Below are 22,460 nucleotides of genomic sequence, written 5' to 3' on the forward strand. Positions count from 1 at the left end.
ACAGTGGGGTACATAATTGTTGGCACTCTTGATAAAGATGAGCAAAAAATACTATTAAATGAATAACACAAATACTGAGCTACAGTATATTGTATGCTCCAAAAAATGGTGGAATTATATTGATATTAATACAATTGACAATTGCTCAGAGAAATAGATCTAGATAAAACATTATTGGCACACCTGTTTTCAATACTCTAGCACCCTCTCCTTGCGAGGATAAAGACACAGAGTTTTACGAGATTGGAGAACATGTTGGGAGGGATCATAGACTATTCCTCCAAACAGAACCTTTCCAGAACCTTGATGTCCTTTGTTTGCGGTTATGGACTGCACTCTTCAATTTAAACCACAGGTATTCAATGGGGTTCGAATCCAGAGACTGAGATGGCTATTGCAAAATGCTGGTTTTGTGGTAAATTATCAATTTCTTTGTGGATTTTGATTAGTGCTTTGGGTTATTGTCTAGCCAAAGATAGTCAAAGATCCACCATCCTATTTTACAGTAGGTATGAGGTACTTTTCTGCATATGCTTCTGTTGTCAATGCTAAACTCACCAATGGTGTGCATGGCCAAAGAGCTCTATGTTCATGTCATCTGACCATAGCACCTGTTCCAAGCCAAGTGCCAATGCTGTTTATCAAACTCCAGGTAGTGTTATAGTCATATGACATGAAAACAGAACTCTTTGGCCATGCCCACCAGTGGTGGGCTTGGCATCGAAAAATGGAACTTAAGCTTGGCCATAAGTGGATCTTCCATCAAGACAATAATCCTAAACAGACATCAACATCAACAAAGAAATGGTTAATTGTCCCCAAAATCAATATTTTGCCATGGCCATCTCAGTCTCCGGACTGGTGGAATGGAATGGTCTAAGATCCCTCCCAATGTCCAATTTCATAAAATATTTTAGACAAAGGCTCAGTGTCGTTATCCTCGCAAGAACACTCTGAGCAATTGTATTAATATAAAATAATATAATTGCCCCATTGTTTTGAGAGCATAGGTCAATAATTGTATTATTTATTCAGTCTTTTTTGCTCATCTTTATCAAGGGTGCCAATAATTTTGGACATGACTGTACTTTAGTTTAAGCTATAGCTAGGCAAACATACTGTAGTAGATGTGTGTAGTATGTTCCTCCATTCAGAGGTGTTTAACCTACCTCCAGCTCCCCCTAACCCTGCGCCTGCTCCTCCTGGAACTCCTGTGGGGGAGGGTGACATGAAAACTGGGGTTGGTTAAAAGTGGACAGACATTTCAGCATGAGCTAAAACCAATGTACCAGCTCTGATGTTGCTGTTACGGGTGATGTTTCTTACCATATTTAGCAGCTTTGGCCGCAGCAGGATTATATCCTGAAATGTAAAAAGTTAATTCATTAAAAAGGAAATTCCGCCAAGCCATTACAGTAGACATAGAGTAGAGTCAAACTACATGACATCCTGCACCACAATGGTGCTCCTTACTGTACCTCCAGCCCCAGCTCCTGGTACTCCTCCTACTCCTCCTGCAACTGATCCAGCACCTGGAAGACCGCCTGCACCTCCTCCAGGGAGTCCTGTGTAGAGAGACACAAGAAAACCATTGGATTTCAGAAGCATGTCTAAATTCAGATATTTAACAGTGGAACTAAATTAGTTAACAGTATGAATTCAATCAATGTACCAATTCTGATGTTGCTGTTTTGAGTGATTATTTACCATATTTAGCTGCTTTGGCCGCTGCGGGATTATATCCTAAAATGCAAAAAGTTAATCACTCGTGATTTTTATAGTCTAAAAATGATTAAAGATTTTTGCCAAATATAACCATCTAGTTTACAATATCATACCTGAATAAAGTCCTTAATCTACACAGTAAAGAGCAGCACCACTGAGATGAGATTAGTGATAAATGTGTAATATACTTTTAGGCTCACCTCCAGCCCCAGGTACACCTCCCCCTCCTGGTACTCCTCCAAGTCCTCCAGCTCCTAGGCCTGCTCCTGCACCCCCTGGAACTCCTGTGTGGCAAGACAAGACAAGACAAGACAAGACAAGACAAGACAAGACAAGACAAGACAAGACAAGAACAGTTAGTTAAAGGGATGATCTGCAGTTCAAACAATAACAAAGCAATCTCAAATTTATAGACAGCGCTACAGACGCAAGACTGACCATCCATGATATCAACATTATAGTTTTAACACTGTTTTGAGGCTATGCAGTATTTGTTTACAATAAAAAGGTTTACAAACAAAGGAGTAAAACACGTTTATTTTGGATTCTGATGGTACGACAGTTCAGCTGAACTAAGGAAGCATCTATATGTTATATTCTTCAGGAATATGTGGGTATAAACAGTATCATTAATTCATTAAAAAAATATATGTAGCAACTGCTGTTTACCCCTTTAAATGTGAAAATAAAACATTTATGTACCACCACTTGTTTTGAGAGCTTTATCATACCATATTTAGCAGCTTTGGCCGCAGCAGGGTTATATCCTGAAATGCAAAAGTTTATGCATTAGAAACCCAGATTTTTATAGTCAAACTGCAATCACAAAAAAATGTGGCAGAATTATGAACTAACTAAACTCACTGTAAGAGGTCTATAAGATTTTTAAATTGTACAGTTTCTTTCATATGTACCTCCAGTTCCTCCGGGTACCCCTCCAGGTACTCCTCCTGCTCCTCCTGCTACTGATCCAAGACCTGGGACGCCCCCTGCACCTCCTGGGACTCCTATGGTGGAGGGTCACAAGAAAACGACTCACATTCAGTCTAGTCTTACTATCTAAAACTCTGATGTTGCTGTTCTGAGTGATGTTTCTTACCATATTTAGCAGCTTTGGCTGCAGCAGGATTATATCCTGAAACGTAAAAAAATTATAATAATCTGAACAGCTTTAGATAAACACTGTCAGTATAGACCACAAAAAGAGTGAAAAAGCTATATGTTTCATTTGTATCCTCTGAATATCTAGTGGTAGTAATGTTGCTGTCCTGCAGTAACTGTAGTTGTCATGTCTAGTAGTTTTGTTTGGTGGTACTGTACACTGTCAGGTACAGTAGTAGGTCAGAGATCTCTTTCTCACACTCTCTTTCTCTCTCTCTCACCTCCAGGGTAAGCTCCTCCCGCTCCAGGGTAGGCTCCACCTGCACCAGGCACACCACCCAAACCAGCACCTAGGGGTGGGTGAAGAGAGAGAGAGAGAGAGAGAGAGAGAGAGAGAGAGAGAGAGAGAGAGAGAGAGAGAGAGAGAGAGAGAGAGAGAGAGAGAGAGAACACCTCAAGAGTTAGTAGTTGAAGTAAAGACATTTCAGTAGCCCTGTGATAGCGATCATTACCATATTTAGCAGCTTTAGCTTGAGCCTGGGCCGGGTTAAGACCTCCTGTCCCCACACCTGCAGAGAGTGGGGGAACATAGACAGAGTTACAGGTCTCATTTCAAATTCATTTAAGTAACAGAAAGCTTTTAAAATATATTTTCACATATATTTGTGTAAGTGTTCTCCAAATCCCTACCAGTTCCAATGGGGTATCCAGGCTTGGATCCAGGACCTCCTTTTCCCCCAGGAAGGCCTGCTCCACCACCACCACCAAAGCCCCCGTATCCTGAAACAAGTGGAGAGAAACATCTACCATCTACACACATACAATTACACATACATGCAGACATAATACTTAAAACATTTACATATGAAAACATTTCTGTACCAAATGGAAGTTTGCCTCCAGCTCCTCCAGCTTTCGCTCCATAGCCACCTGTGGAAACCATGGTGACATATAAACGGAATAGAGTAAAGGTTTTGAATATCCACTAGCACACTGTCAGAAAATCAATTACTTACTTCAATGTTTTTGAACTGTCTTTTTTTTAAGGTATTGATTTATTGCTGATTTATTCATTTCAGATCCATCCAAATACATAAAACCACACAATTACACTCAAGTATATTCAGCAGTAAACGTTAATACGTCTAATGTAGAGGGTTAGTAGTTCTACATCATTGTTAAGGTTTGAGCCCAGTAGGTCATAGCTGAAGCAGTTTGGGTTTTTGCATGTGTAAACACAGCTACATTTGTTTCTCATCAAACCGGTGTTGATTTGATTCAGAGATATGACCTAGCCTGCTACAAACATCGAGAAACATTCTGAAAACGAAGCTACGGAACAGACAAGGAGGATTTGTCAGTCCACTCAGATCTTACTATTGCCCCTGAGTGACTACAGATCTGAGAGGAGGCCAAAGGACAGCTCTAACCTACTGTATGCTTTTGGCTGCATGACACTCTTCCCTGTGAGGGACCACATACGGTAAATAGATAACTAAGACCATGTTGTCTTAACACACATAATATTAACTGACATTGATTGAAGTGGTGGTCCCTTATAGGGAATGGGTGTGAAGCAGCTAACTTACATACAATACATGACAGGAGCAATCACAGTTTTAGTGGGTTACGGTTCGGAGGTATTGCACTTTTCAGATTCTCGAAGCGTCTTAGAGGGGAAGGTGGTAGATGTATTGTTCTGATTTTGAGGTCTTCCTAGAACGTGATGATGTGACTGCAACAACACATGGAAAAAAGGGTCTCATTTTTGAAAACAACTCAGTTTTGAAGAGGAAAGAAAACACCCTTGTCCCAAAGCCAGGACCTAGGCCTCAAAAAGAGAACGATTCTCAGCAGCCAATTCACAATGATAAACCCACCATACATGACCTGATGCCATAGAGGGGGGTAGCCATAGAACCGCCCGTGCACGTGGCCGTTCATGTGACCGTGGCCGTGCATGGGGCTGTGCATGTGGCCATAATGGGGGTGATGGGGAAAAGACACTCTGTGCACTGGAGGGAAAGGAACTGCAACGCACAGTCAACAGTGTGTCAACTTAATTTATAGTGACTGCAAACATCTGACATTTAACATCCATTAAACACTGGGATGATTGACGTTTAAGGACAATAGTCATAGTTGTTTTTAAATAACTAATGGAGGATTGCCACCTCCAGTTTACCTGCACACGCCAAATGACTATACACTTGTTTTAACACTAGCTATGTGTCCATTTCTATAGATTCCAAGATGTCAATGCAAAGACTGGAAAATGTAGCTTCATTATCAACATTTTACCTGTATATCATTAGCAGTCATTAAATTGTCCGATGACATACCTTGTGTTTTGGGAGTTTTGAGTGGGTATCCATGGAATACTCCTGGCTGCATTGGTCCTCCGTAACCAACACGACCTGAGCCTCCTGGTCCCTGTTGTCCTCCACTTGGCACTGTAGAGGACAAATCATATCAGGCAGACAGACGGACAGGCAAACACATGCAGGCAGGCAGACAGAGAAACAGACTAGACATGAAAACAATGTGATCTGTAGATGCATGCTACAGGTATCCCAATCAAATGTTACATGATTTGGGATTGAGTCCGTTCCCAGTGGCCACACCAGGTAGCACTCCACGACCACCAAACCCTGCAGACATGAAGAGAAGGGGATCAGAGAATTAGCTAGTGAAGGGATTAAGGTTCAATGGCGGGATTTACCGAGACCTAAAACCACTCCCTTTTCCCGGGATAAATAACTGTGAGAAACTGGTAAATTATAATAAATGATTTATATGAACAGCATGGCGTGAAATGGCGTTAAATGATATGTGATGTCTAAATCTGGCTTCCCTGCGGGCTCTGCATGATGAACACTCAGGGTGGGGACAGACAGCCCATCTCCGTATGGAGCGCAGTTCACAATGCATGTAGACCTACTTATGATCTCATCATGGTAACTTTTTTTCTTGTGACAGGTAGGCCTACATTTGGTACAGCATAGACTATGCTACAGTAACATAAATACCAAATGCGCATCTAACTTACACATCTCCACCTGGCTTTCAGGGATCCCCTTGTTTTTTAATTGTAAAGATTATTATTATCATTTTAGTTGCAGATGCAGAGTTTTAAAGCAGAATATCACTTGAATATCGTTGTTTTAAATCAGGGCACGTGCCAGCGCTCACTCAGTTTTTCTCTCTCTCTTGCCATCAACTCCATTCAAAGCGCATCCAAAATAAACTATCCTGTTCTAGATTGATATATAGCCCTATATAAAGATCTCATAGCCCACCTCTTTCAGGTAATACATTCAATCCAATATTAGCCTTATATTTAGCTAATTAATTATGGGTTATGCATAATAAGCTTCTAATTTATAGCCTCCGTCTCTTGCGCAATACGCACGCAGCTTTGCTCCGCTGGCCTCTCTCCTTAAAAAACGCTCCCTAGCTCTTGGAGTCCCATGCAGGATAAACTAGACTACAATAGCTTGCTGGACATAATTAAAACAATTGTTTTATACCACTAGACTATTTGAAGAGGGACACAAGCTCTTTTTAGCTGAATGTTAAATACAGCAGCCAATAGAACTCACAGGTAGTTTGAAAGGAGAACAAATGCGCGATGGCGGTAGCCTTTAGCAGTTACTTTTTCAGACCCATAACCATTAAATCTGAAGCGAATTGAAAGCCTTCTGCATCTAATTATAGTCCTATATTACTCAAGGATGTCAATAGAATGATGAAGATAAGGAAAACAAAACTTATTTAATTAACTGTTGAAAACGAGGAAGGAATGACACAACAACAGAGAGAGAAAGTGGAGAGAGGCTAATAACATTAAGGGAAATATGAAAGGTATATATGCATCAGCCTACTAATTATACAAATAGGCCCTATTATATTTCAATGTTAAAATCAAATTCTCTAGCCTATTCTTGTAACTTTGTAGGCTACATGTGCTGCACCAGAATCACATGTTCTCTTCTGCTTTATCATGGTTTATATAATACAATAGAGTACAGTAATACAGTTCACACTAAAAAAGATTAGTCTACTGGAGCTAGCTGCATTTATTTACTCAAGAGAGCATATACAGTGCATTTGGAAAGTATTCAGACCCCTTCACTTTTCCCCCGACATTTTGTTCCATTACAGCCTTATTCTAAAATGTATTTAATTGTTTTTAAAATTCTTCAATCGACACACAATTCCCCATAACAACAAAGCAAAAACAGGTTTTTAGAAATAAAAAAATAAACAGAAATATCGTTCAGACCCTTTACTCAGTACTTTGTTAAAGTACCTTTGGCAGCGATATTGTTCAGACCCTTTACTCAGTACTTTGTTAACGTACCTTTGGCAGCGATTACAGCCATGAGTCTTCTTGGGTACGACGCTACAAGCTTGGCACACGTGTATTTGGGGAGTTTCTCCCATTCCTCTCTGCAGACCCTGTCAAGCGCTGTCAGGTTGAATGGGGAGCATCACTGCACAGCTATTTTCAGGTCTCTCCAGAGATGTTCAATCACATTCAGAGACTTGTCCCGAAGCCATTCCTGCGTTGTCTTGGCTGTGTGATTAGAGCCGTTGTCCTGTTGGAAAGTGAACCTTCGGCCACAGTTTTAGGTCCTGAGCGCTCTGCAGCACGTTTTCATCAAGGATCTGTACTTTTCTCTGTTCATCTTTGCCTCGATCCTGACAAGTCATCCCGGTCCCTGAAAAACATCCCCACAGCATGATGCTGCCACCACCATGCTTCACCGTAGGGATGGTGCAAGGATTCCTCCAGACATGAAACTTCTCATTCAGGCCAAAGAGTTATTGGTTTCATCCAACCAGAGAATCTTGTTTCTCATGGTCTGAGAGTTCTTTAGGTGCCTTTTGGCAAACGCCAAGCGGGCTGTCATGTGCCTTTTACCGTGGAGTGGCTTCGTCTGGCAAGTCTACCATAAATGCCTGATTGGTGGAGTGGTGCAGAGATTGGTTGTCCTTCGTGAAAGTTATCCCATCTCCACAGAAGAACTCTGGAGCTCTGTCAGGGGGACAATCGGGTTCTTGGTCACCTCCCTGACCAAGGCTCTTCTCCCCTGACTGCTCAGTTTGGCCGGGCGGCCAGCTATAGGAAGATTCTTGGTGGTTCCAAACTTCTTCCATTTAAGAATGATGGAGGCCCCTGTGTTCTTGGGACCTTCAATGCTGCAGAATTGTTTTGGTACTCTTCCCCAGATCTGTGCCTTGATACAATCCTGTCTCGGAGGTCTACGGACAATTCCTTCGACCTCATGGCTTGGTTTTTGCTCTGACAAGCACTGTCAACCGTTGGACGTTATATAGACCCGGTGTGTGCCTTTCCAAATCATGTCCAATCAATTGAATTTTCCACAGATAGACTCCAATCAAGTTGTAGAAACATCTCAAGGATGATCAATGGAAACAGGATGCACCTGAGCTCAATTTTGAGTCTTATAGCAAAGGGCCTGTATACTTATGTAAATAAAAAAATATATTGTTTTCACTTTGTCATTATGGGGTATTGATTAAATAAATGTTTTTCCTAGTCAATGTTAGAATAAGGTTGTAATGTAACAAAATGTAGAAAAAGTCAAGGAGTCTGAATACTTTCCGAATGCACTGTAGCTAGCTACATCTATGGGATTTTGGGTGCTTGGGCTCATTTAATGTATTTAATATATGGCTCATCAGGCTAGAATTTTTTTGTAAAATATTTAACCCTAGAATGGATATCACAGCATGCAGATCCCTGAGTTACATCAACCTATATTAATCCCCAGAGGGGAGGGTATGGTGAAACACTCTGTTTGATATATATTGTGATTCATGTGGGTTTGATCTGTGGACTTTCAGAAGAATAGAAGATACACACCTTGTCCTGGCACCTGGCCACCTTGGTAAAGTCCAGGCACCCCCACACCTGCAAAGACCAATAAAATCAATGATTTTATACTGGATCCAATGGCCTTCATCGGATATTGTACACATGCATAGTCACATAAACCCACGCTCACCTGGCACTCCTCCTTTTGGAGCCTTTCCTTTTCCGGTACCAGGTCCCAGCCCACCTCCAGGTAGTCCAGTCTGAGGAATAACAGGTGCTGAAAGAGATACATGGGAGAGACATTACATACTGTAGTTACAACTACTCATATACCAGTTAGTCCCCAGTCAGTATTGTGAATCGGCATAGGTACATTAAACATCTAGAGGATAATGATTAAACATTGAAAATTGTCAAGATAAAAAAGTAGGACTGGATGGCATGATTTGAGCTTTGTGTGTGTGTGTCTTACCTCCTGCAGGCACCGCAGCTCCTGTTCCTGCACCTCCAGGTCCCCCTGAGTTGGTCATCATCATCATCATCATTAACACCACAGTGATCAAAGAATATGGACAATGCTAATCTTTATCCAGAGTTGTATTGAAAGGCAGAGGTTCTATGGTACTCTAATCTGTATAAAGTGTATGTTGGGAATAGGGTGCCATTTGGGACACAGAACACAATAATGCATGGCATTCATCTTGCCTCATTAAATGCTTTATATCTTTGGCTCTTTGGTTATCCCCTACGCAGGAAATGAGCTGTCAGCTCTGGCTCTTGGGGGCTTGGCAGTCGGATGAAAAGTTTTCATTTATTTATTTAACCTTCTCTTTCTATCTTAAAATCCACCAATCCTTCTCTCTAAGGAACAGACATTACGCAGTGCCTTTAGTATGTGGTGAACAAATGAGGAGATTCAGAGAAACAAGGGAAGGCTGGCAACAAAGAGAATGGAGAGGAATGCTGCTGTTCTGTTCTATCTGAAAGGGGTTTGGATGAAATGGGATCATTTTGTTGGAATACCATGAAAAGAGTCAAGATAGGGTTGAGGAGCATTGCACAAGAGCTGTATCGGCCTGTGACTGAGGGCCTTGTCGACTGCCAACCAATATTTAAGCACAGGCTCTTTTCCATAATGCTAAGCCATGATACCCTTCATTGAACATGTACACACATACTCCAAAACAATGTAGTTCAGGCAATATTGTTGCTTAAACTATCTAGACTATGAATGCCAACTTATAAATCATTTCAAAAGTTTGGATGCAATTGATGTGAAACATTTTCTCATAGCATGTGAGCACACAAATATATGTGTTATTTAAGGTTTTTACAGTTAGTGAGTGCTTTTTTAGATCAGATAACCTCTGCTTTCTTATGTCTCTAGTCTATTGGGAATATAACGTAACCTCCTCAGTATATACAGAAAGTAGTTCACTAGTTCTAAAATGGCCGCTGCGACTGTAGGATTTCAATAGGTCATGGGACCTTGGGTGCCAACATGGCACTCACCTAAACCTGGCTGTAATCCACCACCGCCATAGCCTGTAGAGAAACACAGACACAATATGGTTGGATTATAGTTTGATGTGATATATGTGTATTTGGTTATTTTATAGCTTTCCACAACATAGAGAAATCCATAGCAACATTATTAAATGGCAATAAAGTGTTCTTTGATACAGACTCTACCCACACAACTCTATAGTCTAGGGCCTGTGTTTCTCAAACATGTTGGCACCAGGGACTGGCAAGCCATGGTTCTCCTCTTTGGAGTACAGCTTTTGTTAAAAATATGACTTGAAAACGTGAGGACTTGTAAGTTATAGTATCGATCACATGGACCGCTGCATGGATTGCCCACAGAATGAGGGTTGAGAAACAGAGCTCTAAGGATCTGTCCTGTCTTGTGTAGTGTGTACTGTACCTGGCTGTAGTCCACCTGCACCATAGCCTGAAAGAAACAAAGATTTATAGCTCTGACATATTGCTCAATGTATATTGAAAAACATCTCACCTAGCTATCTTAAGATTAATGCACTATTTGTAAGTCGGTCTGGATAAGAGCATCTGCTAAATTACTCAAATGTACATGTAAATTGCAATACTATCACGGAAACCAGTGGTTCCCAAACTTTTTATAGTCCCGTACCCATTCAAGCATTTAACCTCCAGCTGCATACCCCCTCTAGCACCAGGGTCAGCGTACACTCAAATGTTTTTTTTTTGTTGCCACCATTGGAAGCCTGCCACACACACTATACGATACATTTATTAAACATAAGAATGAGTGTGAGTTTGTCACAACCCGGCTCGTGGGAAGTGACAAAGAGCTCTTATAGGACCAGGGCACAAATAATAATAATATAATAATCAATAATTTTGCTCTTTATTTTGCTCCATCTTACATATAAAACCTTACTTGTTCATCAAAAATGGTGATTGGTAAAATGGTAACTCACCACAGGTTAATGAGAAGGTTGTGCTTGAAAGGATGCACATAACTCTGCAATGTTGGGTTGTATTGTAGAGAGTCTCAGTCTTAAATAATTTTCCACACACAGTCTGTGCCTGTATTTAGTTTTCTTGCTAGTGATGGCCGAGAATCCACTCTCACATAGGTACGTGGTTACAAAGGGCGTCAGTGTCTTAACAGCACGACTTGCCAAGGCAAGAAACTCTGAGCGCAGCCCTATCCAGAAATCTGGCAGTGGCTTTTGATTAAATAAAGTTTTCACAGAACTGCTTGTTGCAATTTCGATGAGGCTCTCTTGTTCAGATATTGGTAAGTGGACTGGAGGCAGGGCATGAAAGGGATAACGAATCCAGGTGTTTGTGTCGTCCGTTTCGGGAAAGTACCTGTGTAATTGCGCACCCAACTCACTCAGGTGCTTCGCTATATCACATTTGACATTGTCCGTAAGCTTGAGTTCATTTGCACACAAAAAAAATCATACAAAGATGGAAAGACCTGTGTGTTGTCCTTGTTAATGCAGACAGAAAAGAGCTCCAACTTCTTAATCATAGCCTCAATTTTGTCCCTCACATTGAATATAGTTGCAGAGAGTCCCTGTAAACCTAGATTCAGATCATTCAGGCGAGAAAAACCATCACCCAGAAAGGCCAGTCGTGTGAGAAACCTGTCATCATGCAAGCGGTCAGACAAGTGAAAATGATGGTCAGTAAAGAAAATGTTAAGCTCTTCACTCAATTAAAAAAAACGTGTCAATGCCCATATCATTGCATAATGGAGAAAATACACGAGAGTTCATGGGCCTTGCTTTAACAAAGTTAACTATTTTCACTGTAGTGTCCAAAATGTCTTTCAAGCTGTCAGGAATTCCCTTGTTAGCAAGAGCCTCTTGGTGGATGCTGCAGTGTACCCAAGTGGCGTCGGGAGCAACTGCTTGCACGCACGTTACCACTCCACTATGTCTCCCTGTCATGGCTTTTGCGCCATCAGTACAGATACCAACACATCTTGACCACCAAAGTCCATTTGATGTCAGAAAGCTGTCCAGGACTTTAAAAATATCCTCTCCTGTTGTCCTGGTTTCCAGTGGTTTGCAGAAGAGGATGTCTTTCTTAATTGACGTCCCATGAACGAAACGTACATATACCAGGAGCTGTGCCAGGCCCGCCACGTCTGTTGATTCATCCAGCTGTAACGCATAGAATTCACTGGCTTGTATGCGAAGCAGTAGTTGTTTCAAAACATCTCCTGCCATGTCACTGATGCATCATGAAAGCGTTGTTTGATGAAGGCATTGTCTGTATAGTTTTTTGGGGCCTTTTCCCCCAGCATTGTCCCAGCCATATCCGCAGCAGCAGGAAGAATTACGTCCTCCACAATAGTATAGGGGCTTGTCTGTCCTAGCCACTCGGTAGCTCACCATATAAGATACTTCTAGACCCTTTTTATTAATGGTATCTGTTACTTTTATACATGTCTCACTACTCGAAAGTCATCTTTATTCTCGCTCAAAATGGTCCTGTGGCTTATTTTTCAAATGGTCTTGTTTCATTTCTAAATGTCTGCGCAAGAGTGAAGGTTTCTCACGAGAGAGTAACGGTTAATGTGATTGGATGTTAATTATTTGACTAGGTTACCTGTATTTGACATTGTGTTGTTATTTCAGTGGACACTAACTAGATGGTTTACTTTTGTTTTTGGCAATGAAACAAGGCTACTCAGGTGAGAAAAAAACCTCACTCAAATCTATAGACCCGTTGGAAAATGGAAATGTACTGTTTGAAAATGTAAAGAATATTGTGAATCACATTTTATTTGGCGTACCCCCGACGGCATTGCGTTTGGGAATACCTGACGTAGACCAATGCTGGTCCACAGAAGTACAGTAGAGAAACATGGCTTTGAGAATCTATTCTGTCTGTACAGTACCTGGTTGTAGTCCAGCTCCTGCCCCATAGCCTGGTTTGGGTCCTGCCTTCTGTCCCAGACCACCTCCAGGGAAGAAGCTCCCAGCACCACCTCCTCCATAAGTCGAGCCGCCATACGGCGAGCCTCCTCCATAACCAGCTGAGGAGAGTGACGGTTATTAATCCAACTCTTTTAACACTCTCAGTGTCTCATTGTGTCATATTGTGAAGCGCTCTAATGTGGCCAGGAGTGATGGGTAGCCTAAGTGGTCATTTAGCATAATATTAGCTTGAACAGGGTCAGTACTACTGGTGGGCCAAGAACTTGAAGTCACACTGCGCTACTGTACCTCCAGGCTTAGCGTATCCTCCTCCTCCTCCAAAGCTTCCTGTTCCTAGACCGGTGGCTCCAGGACCAGCTCCATATCCTCCACCACCAAGACCACCACCCCCAACACCAAGGTTTCCATAACCTCAGAGAGGAGAGGAGAGAGAGGGAGGGAGGGAGAGAGAGTATGAGGCAGGGTTAGTGAACAACATCATTTCAGATCCACATGAAGTGCATAGGTTGTGGATAGAAGATAGAGAATTGACTTGGTTGTATATATAATGTAGTAGTTCTGCAGCAGTGCTGGTGTTGGTAATGCCAGATTGTGACCACTAGAGGGAGTCAAAAGCTTAGAGGAACAGTTATTCTGATGTGGCAACAGTATTTTGGCACACAGCAACAGTCTCTATGGGGAGAAAAAAGTATTCTTCCCACATGGTAATCATACATAAATTAAGTCATATTCCATCTTGGGTTTCTTATTGCTGACAAAACAGCGGGAGGTGGAGGCGGGGGAGAAGAAGGTGGAACAGGGGGAAACTCAGGCAGCGAGAGTCTTTTCGCCACCTTTAAATATTTCACAATCGTTAATCAGACGTTGACCTGTGGCTAAACCCTCACATTGTAATTCATTCAATTACAGACAGTAAGATTTTTATTTTATTTAACTAGGCAAGTCAGCTAAGAACAAATTCTTATTTACAATGACGGCCTACCCAGGCCAAATCCGGACGACACTGGGCCAATTGTGCGCCGCCCTATGGGACTCCCAATCACGGCTGGTTGTGATACAGCCTGGAAGTGAACCAGGATCTGTAGTGACATCTCAAGCACTGAATTGTGCCTTAGACCCCCAAAAAACCTCTTCCTCCACATGACAAGATAACTAAGGAAGACATACGGAGCCAGCCACCCCTGACATTGTTACAATAGCTGTAAGAGTAATTCAGTTAATGGACACTCCTACTGTCGTGAACTTACGTTTTAATAGGGTGATAAAACATGACCTAAACAGCATTAAATATGGTAACAGTAATCAAGAGTCATGACCTGGATATAGTTAGCATTAGCAGGTCACCCCAGTCTCTGGCCCTGGTAAGGAGGCAGTGCAGTCTAGCTGTAGACAGTAGGTACATTATTCTGCTCAGTTAGTCTCTTGTGACAGAGTTAACACATAAAATGTTAAATTGAGGAGCTAGCTGAACAGAGCACACGTGAGTTTTGGGTGTCGCGATGACTACTCAGTAAACATGACCTACTCCAGGACCTCCTCCAGCTCAGAGGGGTCCTGTATGGGACTGAGTAAGTCACTGGGAGTGTTAGTAAGATTCTTACAGTCCATTAGCAATAGCTGGGCCACTGCGTTTTACAGGGGTCGTGGTGCACTGGGTTGATGAAGTAGAGAGAACCGGCATGAGGTGTAAGCATGTACCCCTGGAGTGGACTACGACCCAATACAGGCCTACGATGTTAATACTGGACATCCCTGTAAAGCTGTGTGGCATACGGTTGGGGAATTATACAAATCATATAATCTAATCTATTAAAGGCTAAAATGAAATTACTTCTGTGAAAGACCCAGACTAGACCAGAAGAGACCTTGGTTTGAGGTGTTGTAGGCTGTGTCAAGAGGGTGAGAAGAATAGCCAACTGTGAGGCGTCTGAGAAACAAGGGAGGAAAGAGGAAAGAGAGGCGGGAGATGATTATGGAGATGGCCCAGCTGTCCGCTGAAAGCAGAGGAAAGAGGGGAGAGAAGAGTGGAAGAACGCAAGGGGAGAGAGCGATAGAACAGGACAGAGGTGTGGGGTTTCATCCTCTAGTCAAAACAATCGTGGGCAACGTCCTGCCAAGGCAGTTGACATCCCCACCACACTAAGCTAGATGTCCTTCTGCTAATCCTACCTCCTCCAGACCTCCTCCTCACCCTCCTCCACCTCCCGTTGTACAACCGACAGCTGACAGGCCTCTTAGACCCGTGGAGGTGATGAGGAGGAGGAAGAGGCGAGACAGATGCTAAGCTAAACAGCCTCGGACTAATCCACCTCCTTCAAACCTTTTTCTCATTCCATTGTTCAACCAACGACATTGTTTGAAATGAGGAGGTGATGAGGAGGAGGCAGCACAGGGTTGAGGAAGAGGCAAGACAGGGTCGTACATTTGTCTAAATGGTAAAGTACACTCCCTTGGCCTGGGGTTGGAGAGCCAGTCTATCTCAAAGCTGTTGGTTTTTCATAACTTTCAGAGGAGACCAAAGACCAGCACAGGGTTGGAATGTTTCACTGGCAGCTCTCTATTTGGGAGAGGAGCACGGGTCTGAGGTGTGTGTGTGTGTGTATGTATATGTGTGTGAGAGAGAGACACACATACAGTATACGGCCTTGCTTTTTCTCTTTTGGCTGTGTGAGACAAGCTCAGCACTCAGGGTTGACCGCCACCTGCTACGCTGCTCTGAACCCTCTGATCGCAGACCAGGAGACGAAAGGCAGACACCACCAACTCTTCCTGAGAGGTAACGTATGTGTGTGTGTGTGTGTGTGAGTGAGAGAGAGAGAGAGAAAGAGAGAGAGAGAGAGAGAAAGAGAGAAAGGCAAGGAGAAAGAGAATAAGAAAGAGAGAGAGTGTGCGGACTCTCACACCAGGTTCAAAGACAGTAGAGACAGCAAGGCCGTCCCAGTCACCACAGGACTCAATTTTCTCTGGCTCCAACATCACTGGATCTCACTTGTATAAAACAGCTGAAAGGGAAGATACAGTAACCGTAATGCCTACAAAGTCATGTCTCTTTCTCTTTAAGGGTAAGAGAACACAGCAACATGCTCCGTCCGGACCCTTGCTGATTGGCAACCTTCCACAGATTGTATCACCGAGACACATAAGAGCTCAGTACAAAAGCCCTTTGTTTTAGTCATATTTACTCAGAGCTGTCAGCTCCAACAAGCAGGCCTTTGTCTGAGGCCTATTATTACAGTATGTCAGTTCACACAAACATGTCTGTCTTAGCTCACACATTAACTTGTTGGAAGCGAGTGTACTGCAAGACCCAAGTTTGTTTGTTGTAATGAACCGCACACATGGAATCTCTGTCAACCTGACCTTGACTAGCTGTGAAACACACTGTTTCTTATTTGATGTTTAGACATTCAATTTGCAGATTACTGACAGGTCATTATAGTGTACATGAGCCAAAATGGCCGTCTGTCTATGTGAGACATGCGAGCCACAGCAGAGACACCATAGGGCTAATGGAAACCAAATTGGCAGCGGACCCGAGACAGAGAGAAGCCGTGTAAAGGTCAACGACTTTAAATACAAGACAGAGAGGATAGAGAATCCTGTACAGGAGAGAGAGAGAGAGAGCTGCAGAGCCAGGAAATTGTAAGGTGACTGATAATAATGCAGTTTAATGCATCACACTTTCCCTCTGTTTGAAACGGCACTACGTGTGGTGTGTCAAGATAGGTTGAACGTGTTAGCGTGTTTAGCAGAGAATTTCCATTCAGAAGGGACCTCTTGTTGTTGCAGCTGTGCAGTCAGTTGTACAGTATATGTACCCGGTGAGGTAGAATATGGTGTTTTTCTTGAAGCAAATTAGTATATTAGGCACAGCATACTTTCTTCATAAACTAAAATGTGATGAATGACATATTGGACCAATGTACCTATCACATACTACATCAACATTGGACTGGAGCTGGCTAGACAAACTGGCAAAACAAACGGGTGCCTTCAGGTCATCGTGTATGTTCTCGGTCGGATTCTGTAGCTACAGTACGGATAAAAGAGAAGAACTCATGTAACAGAGAACAGTGGGTCTGGTTTCAATAGTGTCTCAAAGACGCCCTCCTATTCTCTCCTCTCTGTTACCACGTACAGTGGCAAGAAAAAGTATGTGAGCTCTTTGGAATTACCTGGATTTCTGAATAAATTGGAGTCACAACAATAGGCAAACACAGTGTGCTTAAACTAATAACACACAAATTATTGTATTTTTCTTGTCTATATTGAATACATCGTTTAAACATTCACAGTGTAGGTTGGAAAAAGTATGTGAACCCCTAGGCTAATGACTCCTCCAAAATCTAATTGAAGTCAGGAGTCAGCTAACCTGGAGTCCAATCAATGAGATGAGATTGGAGATGTTGGTTAGAGCTGCCCTGCCCTATCAAAAGCACTCACAAAATGTGAGTTTGCTATTCACAAGGAGCATTGCCTGATGTGAACCATGCCGCAAACAAAAGAGATCTCAGAAGACCTAAGATTAGGAATGGTTGACTTGTATAAAGCTGGAGTATCTTTAAAAGTATCTCTAAAAGCCTTGATGTTCATCAGTCCACGCTAAGACAAACTGTCTATAAATGGAGAAAATTCACTCTCCATTTACTCTCCATAGGAGTGGCCGTCCTGCAAAGATGATTGCAAGAGCACAGCGCAGAATGCTCAATGAGGTTAAGAAGAATCCTAGAGTGTCAGCTAAAGACTTACAGAAATCTCTGGAACATCTCTGTTGACGAGACTACAATATGTAAAACACTAACAAGAATGGTGTTCATGGGAGGACACCACGTAAGAAGCCACTGCTGTCTAAAAAAAACATTGCTGCACGTCTGAAGTTCGCAAAAGAGCATCTGGATGCAAAATATTCTGTGGACAGATTGTTGTTTGGAATAACGCACAACACCGTGTGGTGAAAAAAGGGCACAGCACACCAACATCAAAACCTCATCTCAACTGCCTCAGTGCCTGGACAGCTTGCTATCATCGACGGAAAAATGAATTCCCAAGTTTATCAAGACATTTTGCAGGAAAATGTAAGGCTATCTGTCCGCGAATTGAAGCTCAACAGAAGTTGGGGGATGCAACAGGACAACAACCCAAAACACAAACCAACATAAATCAACAACAAAATGGCTTCAACTGAAGAAAATACGCCTTCCGGAGTGGCCCAGTCAGAGTCCTGACCTCAACCTGATTGAGATGCTGTGGCATGACCTCAAGAGAGCGGTTCACACTAGACATCCTATGAATATTGCTGAACTGAAACAGTTTTGTAAAGAGGAATGGTCCAAAATTCCTCTTGACCGTTGTGCAGGTCTAATCCGCAACTACAGAAAACGTTTGGTTGAAGTTACTGCTGCAAAAGGATAGTTAACCAGTTATTAAATCCAAGAGTTCACATACTTCTTGTACTGTGAATGTTTACACGATGTGTTCCATGAAGACATATATTTGTTTGTGTGTTATTAGTTTAAGCAGACTGTGTTTGTCTACTGATGTGACTTAGATAAGATACAATTTTATGACCAATTTATGCAGATATCCAGGTAATTCCAAAGGGCTCAGATACTTTTTCTTGCAACCGTACATTTTACGTAAGGCAATCCAATAATCAAGATTTTCAGATCTCTCTCTCTCTCTCTCTCTCTCTCTCTCTCTCTATCTATCTCTCTCTCTTTTTCTCCCCCTTCCCCTTTATCTTCCCTTCTCTATCCATCATCTAGTCTGGTCTGGTGAGGTCAGGTCACAGTGGCTCTGCACATCAGGCTTGTTGAGTTAAAAGGAGCAGGCAGAGGGAGCCAAAAGAAAGATGGATCCACTCTCCCCACACTCTCTCTATCAGCCTGTCTTCTCTCTCTCTCTCTCTCTCTCTCTCTCCATCTCCCTGTCTCTTCCCTCCTGACTTCTCTTCCCCCCACCTCTCTTCTCTCTCAGGAACCAGCTGGGACTGGTGAAGAGTTTAATTTAAGAGAGTGGAGAATTCCATGGCAGGGTTCCACAGTAACTGACAGCAGGTGGGGTGGTGAGAGCGAGACCTGGGATAGGAGCTTCATAACCATCTCTGGGCCCTCTTACTCTCTCTCCAGTGGAGTAGAATTACCACCCAAACATGATAAGTGTGAGACTGCAGTCACGGTAGATTATCGAGGCCAGAGATTATTTGTGTGGAGCCTAACGGAGCTAGCATGCAGGACACTATAGGTTTCTACTTTCCCAGCCCTGGGTTTGTGCTCTGTTTGAGCATATTGAGCAGCCCAGTCGTAATAGAATAGATAGAGAATGTGGAAGGATGTGGACAGATGATACGGTAGGATAACCAGGCTCACAGTCAGCCATGATCTAATACCAAAACTGATAATGACACAGCCAGTGAGATAGTCTGAGATTGTCCTCTGATGTTCTGATAAGGTGTGAGTCTGAAATCCTGTGGATGTCTATATCATTAAATCTACAATCCGCTCCCAAGTCCTTAGAGAGTCTGTGGTTAGCTGTGACTGACAGGTGGACTCCAGCCTCCACTTTATAGGCACAGTGCACATCATAATAGATGTCTTTCACTGTCATTACAGCAGATGGTATCAGTAATCAAATGATCATGATGTAGGATGATATAATGGCTCATTTGGGTATGGTCCATTCTTGTGTTAGTAGCGCACAATGATGTTGGATCAGAACAAGGAGGGGTGACTTTAGGTACTAGCGGTGATTCCAGATCGCGTGAGTGGAATACGCCGTAGCTCCCCCGTCATCTCTCTTCTCTCCTCCTTTATCCCCCTTTCTCTCCCTCTGGTAACCTCCCCTGCTCCTTGTCACTTCCAGGTTTTCCAAGCCGTCAGTCATGAAGCAGCTATGCGGAGTGGATTTAAGTTGCATGCTGGACTAATTAAACACACATCCTTGCGCGCACAAACACGCACACACACACACACACACACACACACACACACACACGGTGACAAAAATCCAGGCTCTGGGTCGGCGATGAGCCCTTTGTTTTTCTCCTTCCTTTCCATGGAGTCATTGTCAGAGAGAGGTCCCAAGTACTCCCTGCCAGAGGACCCCAAGTACTGAACTGTTAGGGAGTTTCGGCTTCTACAAACAGGCCGGGTGGTGGTGGTTTCAGGCCCAGGGCTCTTGGGCTTCTCTCATTCAGTTTGTGTCGATGCCTTCGGGCCAGTGTCCAGGCCCAAACGATTGGAATAAAAGCTGGAGAAATTGGAGTCATTTTTTGGGCCCGCCTAGCCTATTTCCTGGTTTTCCAACGTTGTTGAGGATCATTATTTTCATTTGGTCTTTATAAGAATTGGTCCGGGTTCAGATTTGTTTGTCCTGCGGTTGATGGATACTCTGCCTGGCCTCGATGCACGTTTTTGCACAAACTAGCTAATACACACCCATATACACCAAGACACACATTTACACATACACACACTCTGTGGGGGCGAGCAGCTCTTTCGAATGGCTCCAATTTACAGGCCGTCGTAAAACGATCCATTGGACTTATGTGGATTACAGCGAAACCACCGGGCCAAGCCTAACCTAGCTGAGTCCTGCCTAGCGACGTCCACACACACACACACACACACACACACACACACACACACACACACACACACACACACACACACACACACACACACACACACACACACACACACACACACACACACACACACACACACACACACACACAAACACAGTATATGCTTACATATGCACTTACATGCCAGTGACAACGTCAGAGCCGTCTTCTTCTAACTAACCCTCCCAACGAACCTCCATCCTCCATCTCACCATGACAACATCTGTCTAATCACATGCCTTGATGTAAAGAAGTTATCACACTTGATTACCGTTCTCATTCATACAGAGCAGTGTGAGTCACGAGTCATGACATATCCACTCATTGAGTTTGCGATGAATGACATAATTGTTTATGCCTCAATTCATACAGTATGTCACCCATTGCTCTTTTCCCTTTCAAACAGATCACACAGCCTCCTGCTCTCCCTTTCTATTAGCTCTCAACAGTCTTTCTTAAGGCTCTGTACGAGAGAGAGTAGAGAAAGAGATTCTGACATGCTAATATCCTGGTTCTTTTTCATCCTGGTCCAAAGGAATAGCACAGTTGCTGTGCCAGCGCTGAGCCCTACAATAGGTCAGGAGTATATCCCTAGACCCCATCTCTCATACCAGCCAACACATGTATCTGCAGGCACACACGCACGCACGCACGCACGCACGCACGCACGCACGCACGCACGCACGCACGCACACACACACACACACACACACACACACACACACACACACACACACACACACACACACTTTAACCACAAATACCTGCTCATTTCTGTCCATGATTTATTATGTCTGAAAAGAGCAATGGATGCGAAAACATGCAGGGAGAGAAAAACAGTGGAGCCAGTGACCATGGTATGTAAAGCTGGATATGCACATAACATCCCCCAGATGGTCCACATATGCATTTCACTGCCTGCCCGCTGAATCCATTCTTGACAAGTCAGTGTTGAAAAATGATACTAGCATTAAACAGGTCAGTGTGTGTCTTGAACACACACTGTAGCTGTGTCCAACCTCTGCCTTGCCTTCTACTTACTAAAATGACATACTGTGTACTAATCAATCATACTACATACTAATATTTACAGCATAATGTTTAGTAAAAACATATGCAGTAACCAATAAATACCAACATACTTATCGTCCATACTGCGCCTGTTCCCTGCCAGTCCTTTATTTTTGTGCGTCCCCTATTCTGTCAAACACAAGTGGGTGTGAAAAGATGATTATCTTCCTCAATAGTGTGCAGCCTAAATAAGTATGACATCCTGGCATTTAAAGCATATTTAAAACATACTTTAAAACGCCTACTATTAAGAACGCAAGTATGGATATTAAGGACACAGCGCGTCTCTCTCTCTCTCTCTCTCTCTCACACACACACACACCTCGTGAGTTCAGGTTCATCATATCATCCTCAAAAGCATTTTTGAAGTTCCCTGTTAATTACGACACAATGTGTTTATAGGCCAGCCATATCAACACATGGGATAAACCCTGAGGGATCACACTGAGAGAGAAAGCTCACCTGTCAGTGATGAACAACACACTACACAATAGCACAACTGTCAGACTGTGTGCGCAACTGGTCAACTAGAGTCAGGTGCAGGAGAGCAGAGATGAGTGAACAGGCACACTTTAATTGGCAGATGCAAATCAGTTGGACACAACAGCGTCACAACACTCCAGCCAAAGGAGAACGAGAATAGCGCCCTAGT

At 43.0% G+C, this 22,460-nt stretch overlaps 1 protein-coding gene across 1 annotated transcript in view; it reads right to left on the minus strand.

Annotated features, from left to right (window-relative positions):
• LOC139383199 (elastin-like) overlaps nt 1-22,460 on the minus strand; it is an 87,455-nt gene that overhangs the window by 25,358 nt on the left and 39,637 nt on the right. Inside the window, exons 6-26 of the mRNA XM_071127652.1 lie at nt 13,402-13,524; nt 13,074-13,211; nt 10,599-10,625; nt 10,184-10,216; nt 9,144-9,188; nt 8,862-8,948; nt 8,720-8,767; nt 5,415-5,477; nt 5,169-5,279; nt 3,709-3,756; nt 3,517-3,606; nt 3,339-3,395; nt 3,108-3,176; nt 2,825-2,860; nt 2,640-2,732; nt 2,457-2,492; nt 1,926-2,009; nt 1,708-1,743; nt 1,479-1,565; nt 1,327-1,362; nt 1,170-1,211 (exon numbers count right to left, since the gene is read on the minus strand). Of these exons, the coding sequence (XP_070983753.1) occupies nt 1,170-1,211; nt 1,327-1,362; nt 1,479-1,565; nt 1,708-1,743; nt 1,926-2,009; nt 2,457-2,492; nt 2,640-2,732; nt 2,825-2,860; nt 3,108-3,176; nt 3,339-3,395; nt 3,517-3,606; nt 3,709-3,756; nt 5,169-5,279; nt 5,415-5,477; nt 8,720-8,767; nt 8,862-8,948; nt 9,144-9,188; nt 10,184-10,216; nt 10,599-10,625; nt 13,074-13,211; nt 13,402-13,524 (1,389 nt within the window). The remainder of the gene's footprint in view (nt 1-1,169; nt 1,212-1,326; nt 1,363-1,478; nt 1,566-1,707; nt 1,744-1,925; nt 2,010-2,456; nt 2,493-2,639; nt 2,733-2,824; nt 2,861-3,107; nt 3,177-3,338; nt 3,396-3,516; nt 3,607-3,708; nt 3,757-5,168; nt 5,280-5,414; nt 5,478-8,719; nt 8,768-8,861; nt 8,949-9,143; nt 9,189-10,183; nt 10,217-10,598; nt 10,626-13,073; nt 13,212-13,401; nt 13,525-22,460) is intronic.

The sequence above is a fragment of the Oncorhynchus clarkii genome, chromosome 24 (genome assembly GCF_045791955.1).
Source record: "Oncorhynchus clarkii lewisi isolate Uvic-CL-2024 chromosome 24, UVic_Ocla_1.0, whole genome shotgun sequence".
Classification (NCBI taxonomy): Eukaryota; Metazoa; Chordata; class Actinopteri; order Salmoniformes; family Salmonidae; genus Oncorhynchus; species Oncorhynchus clarkii.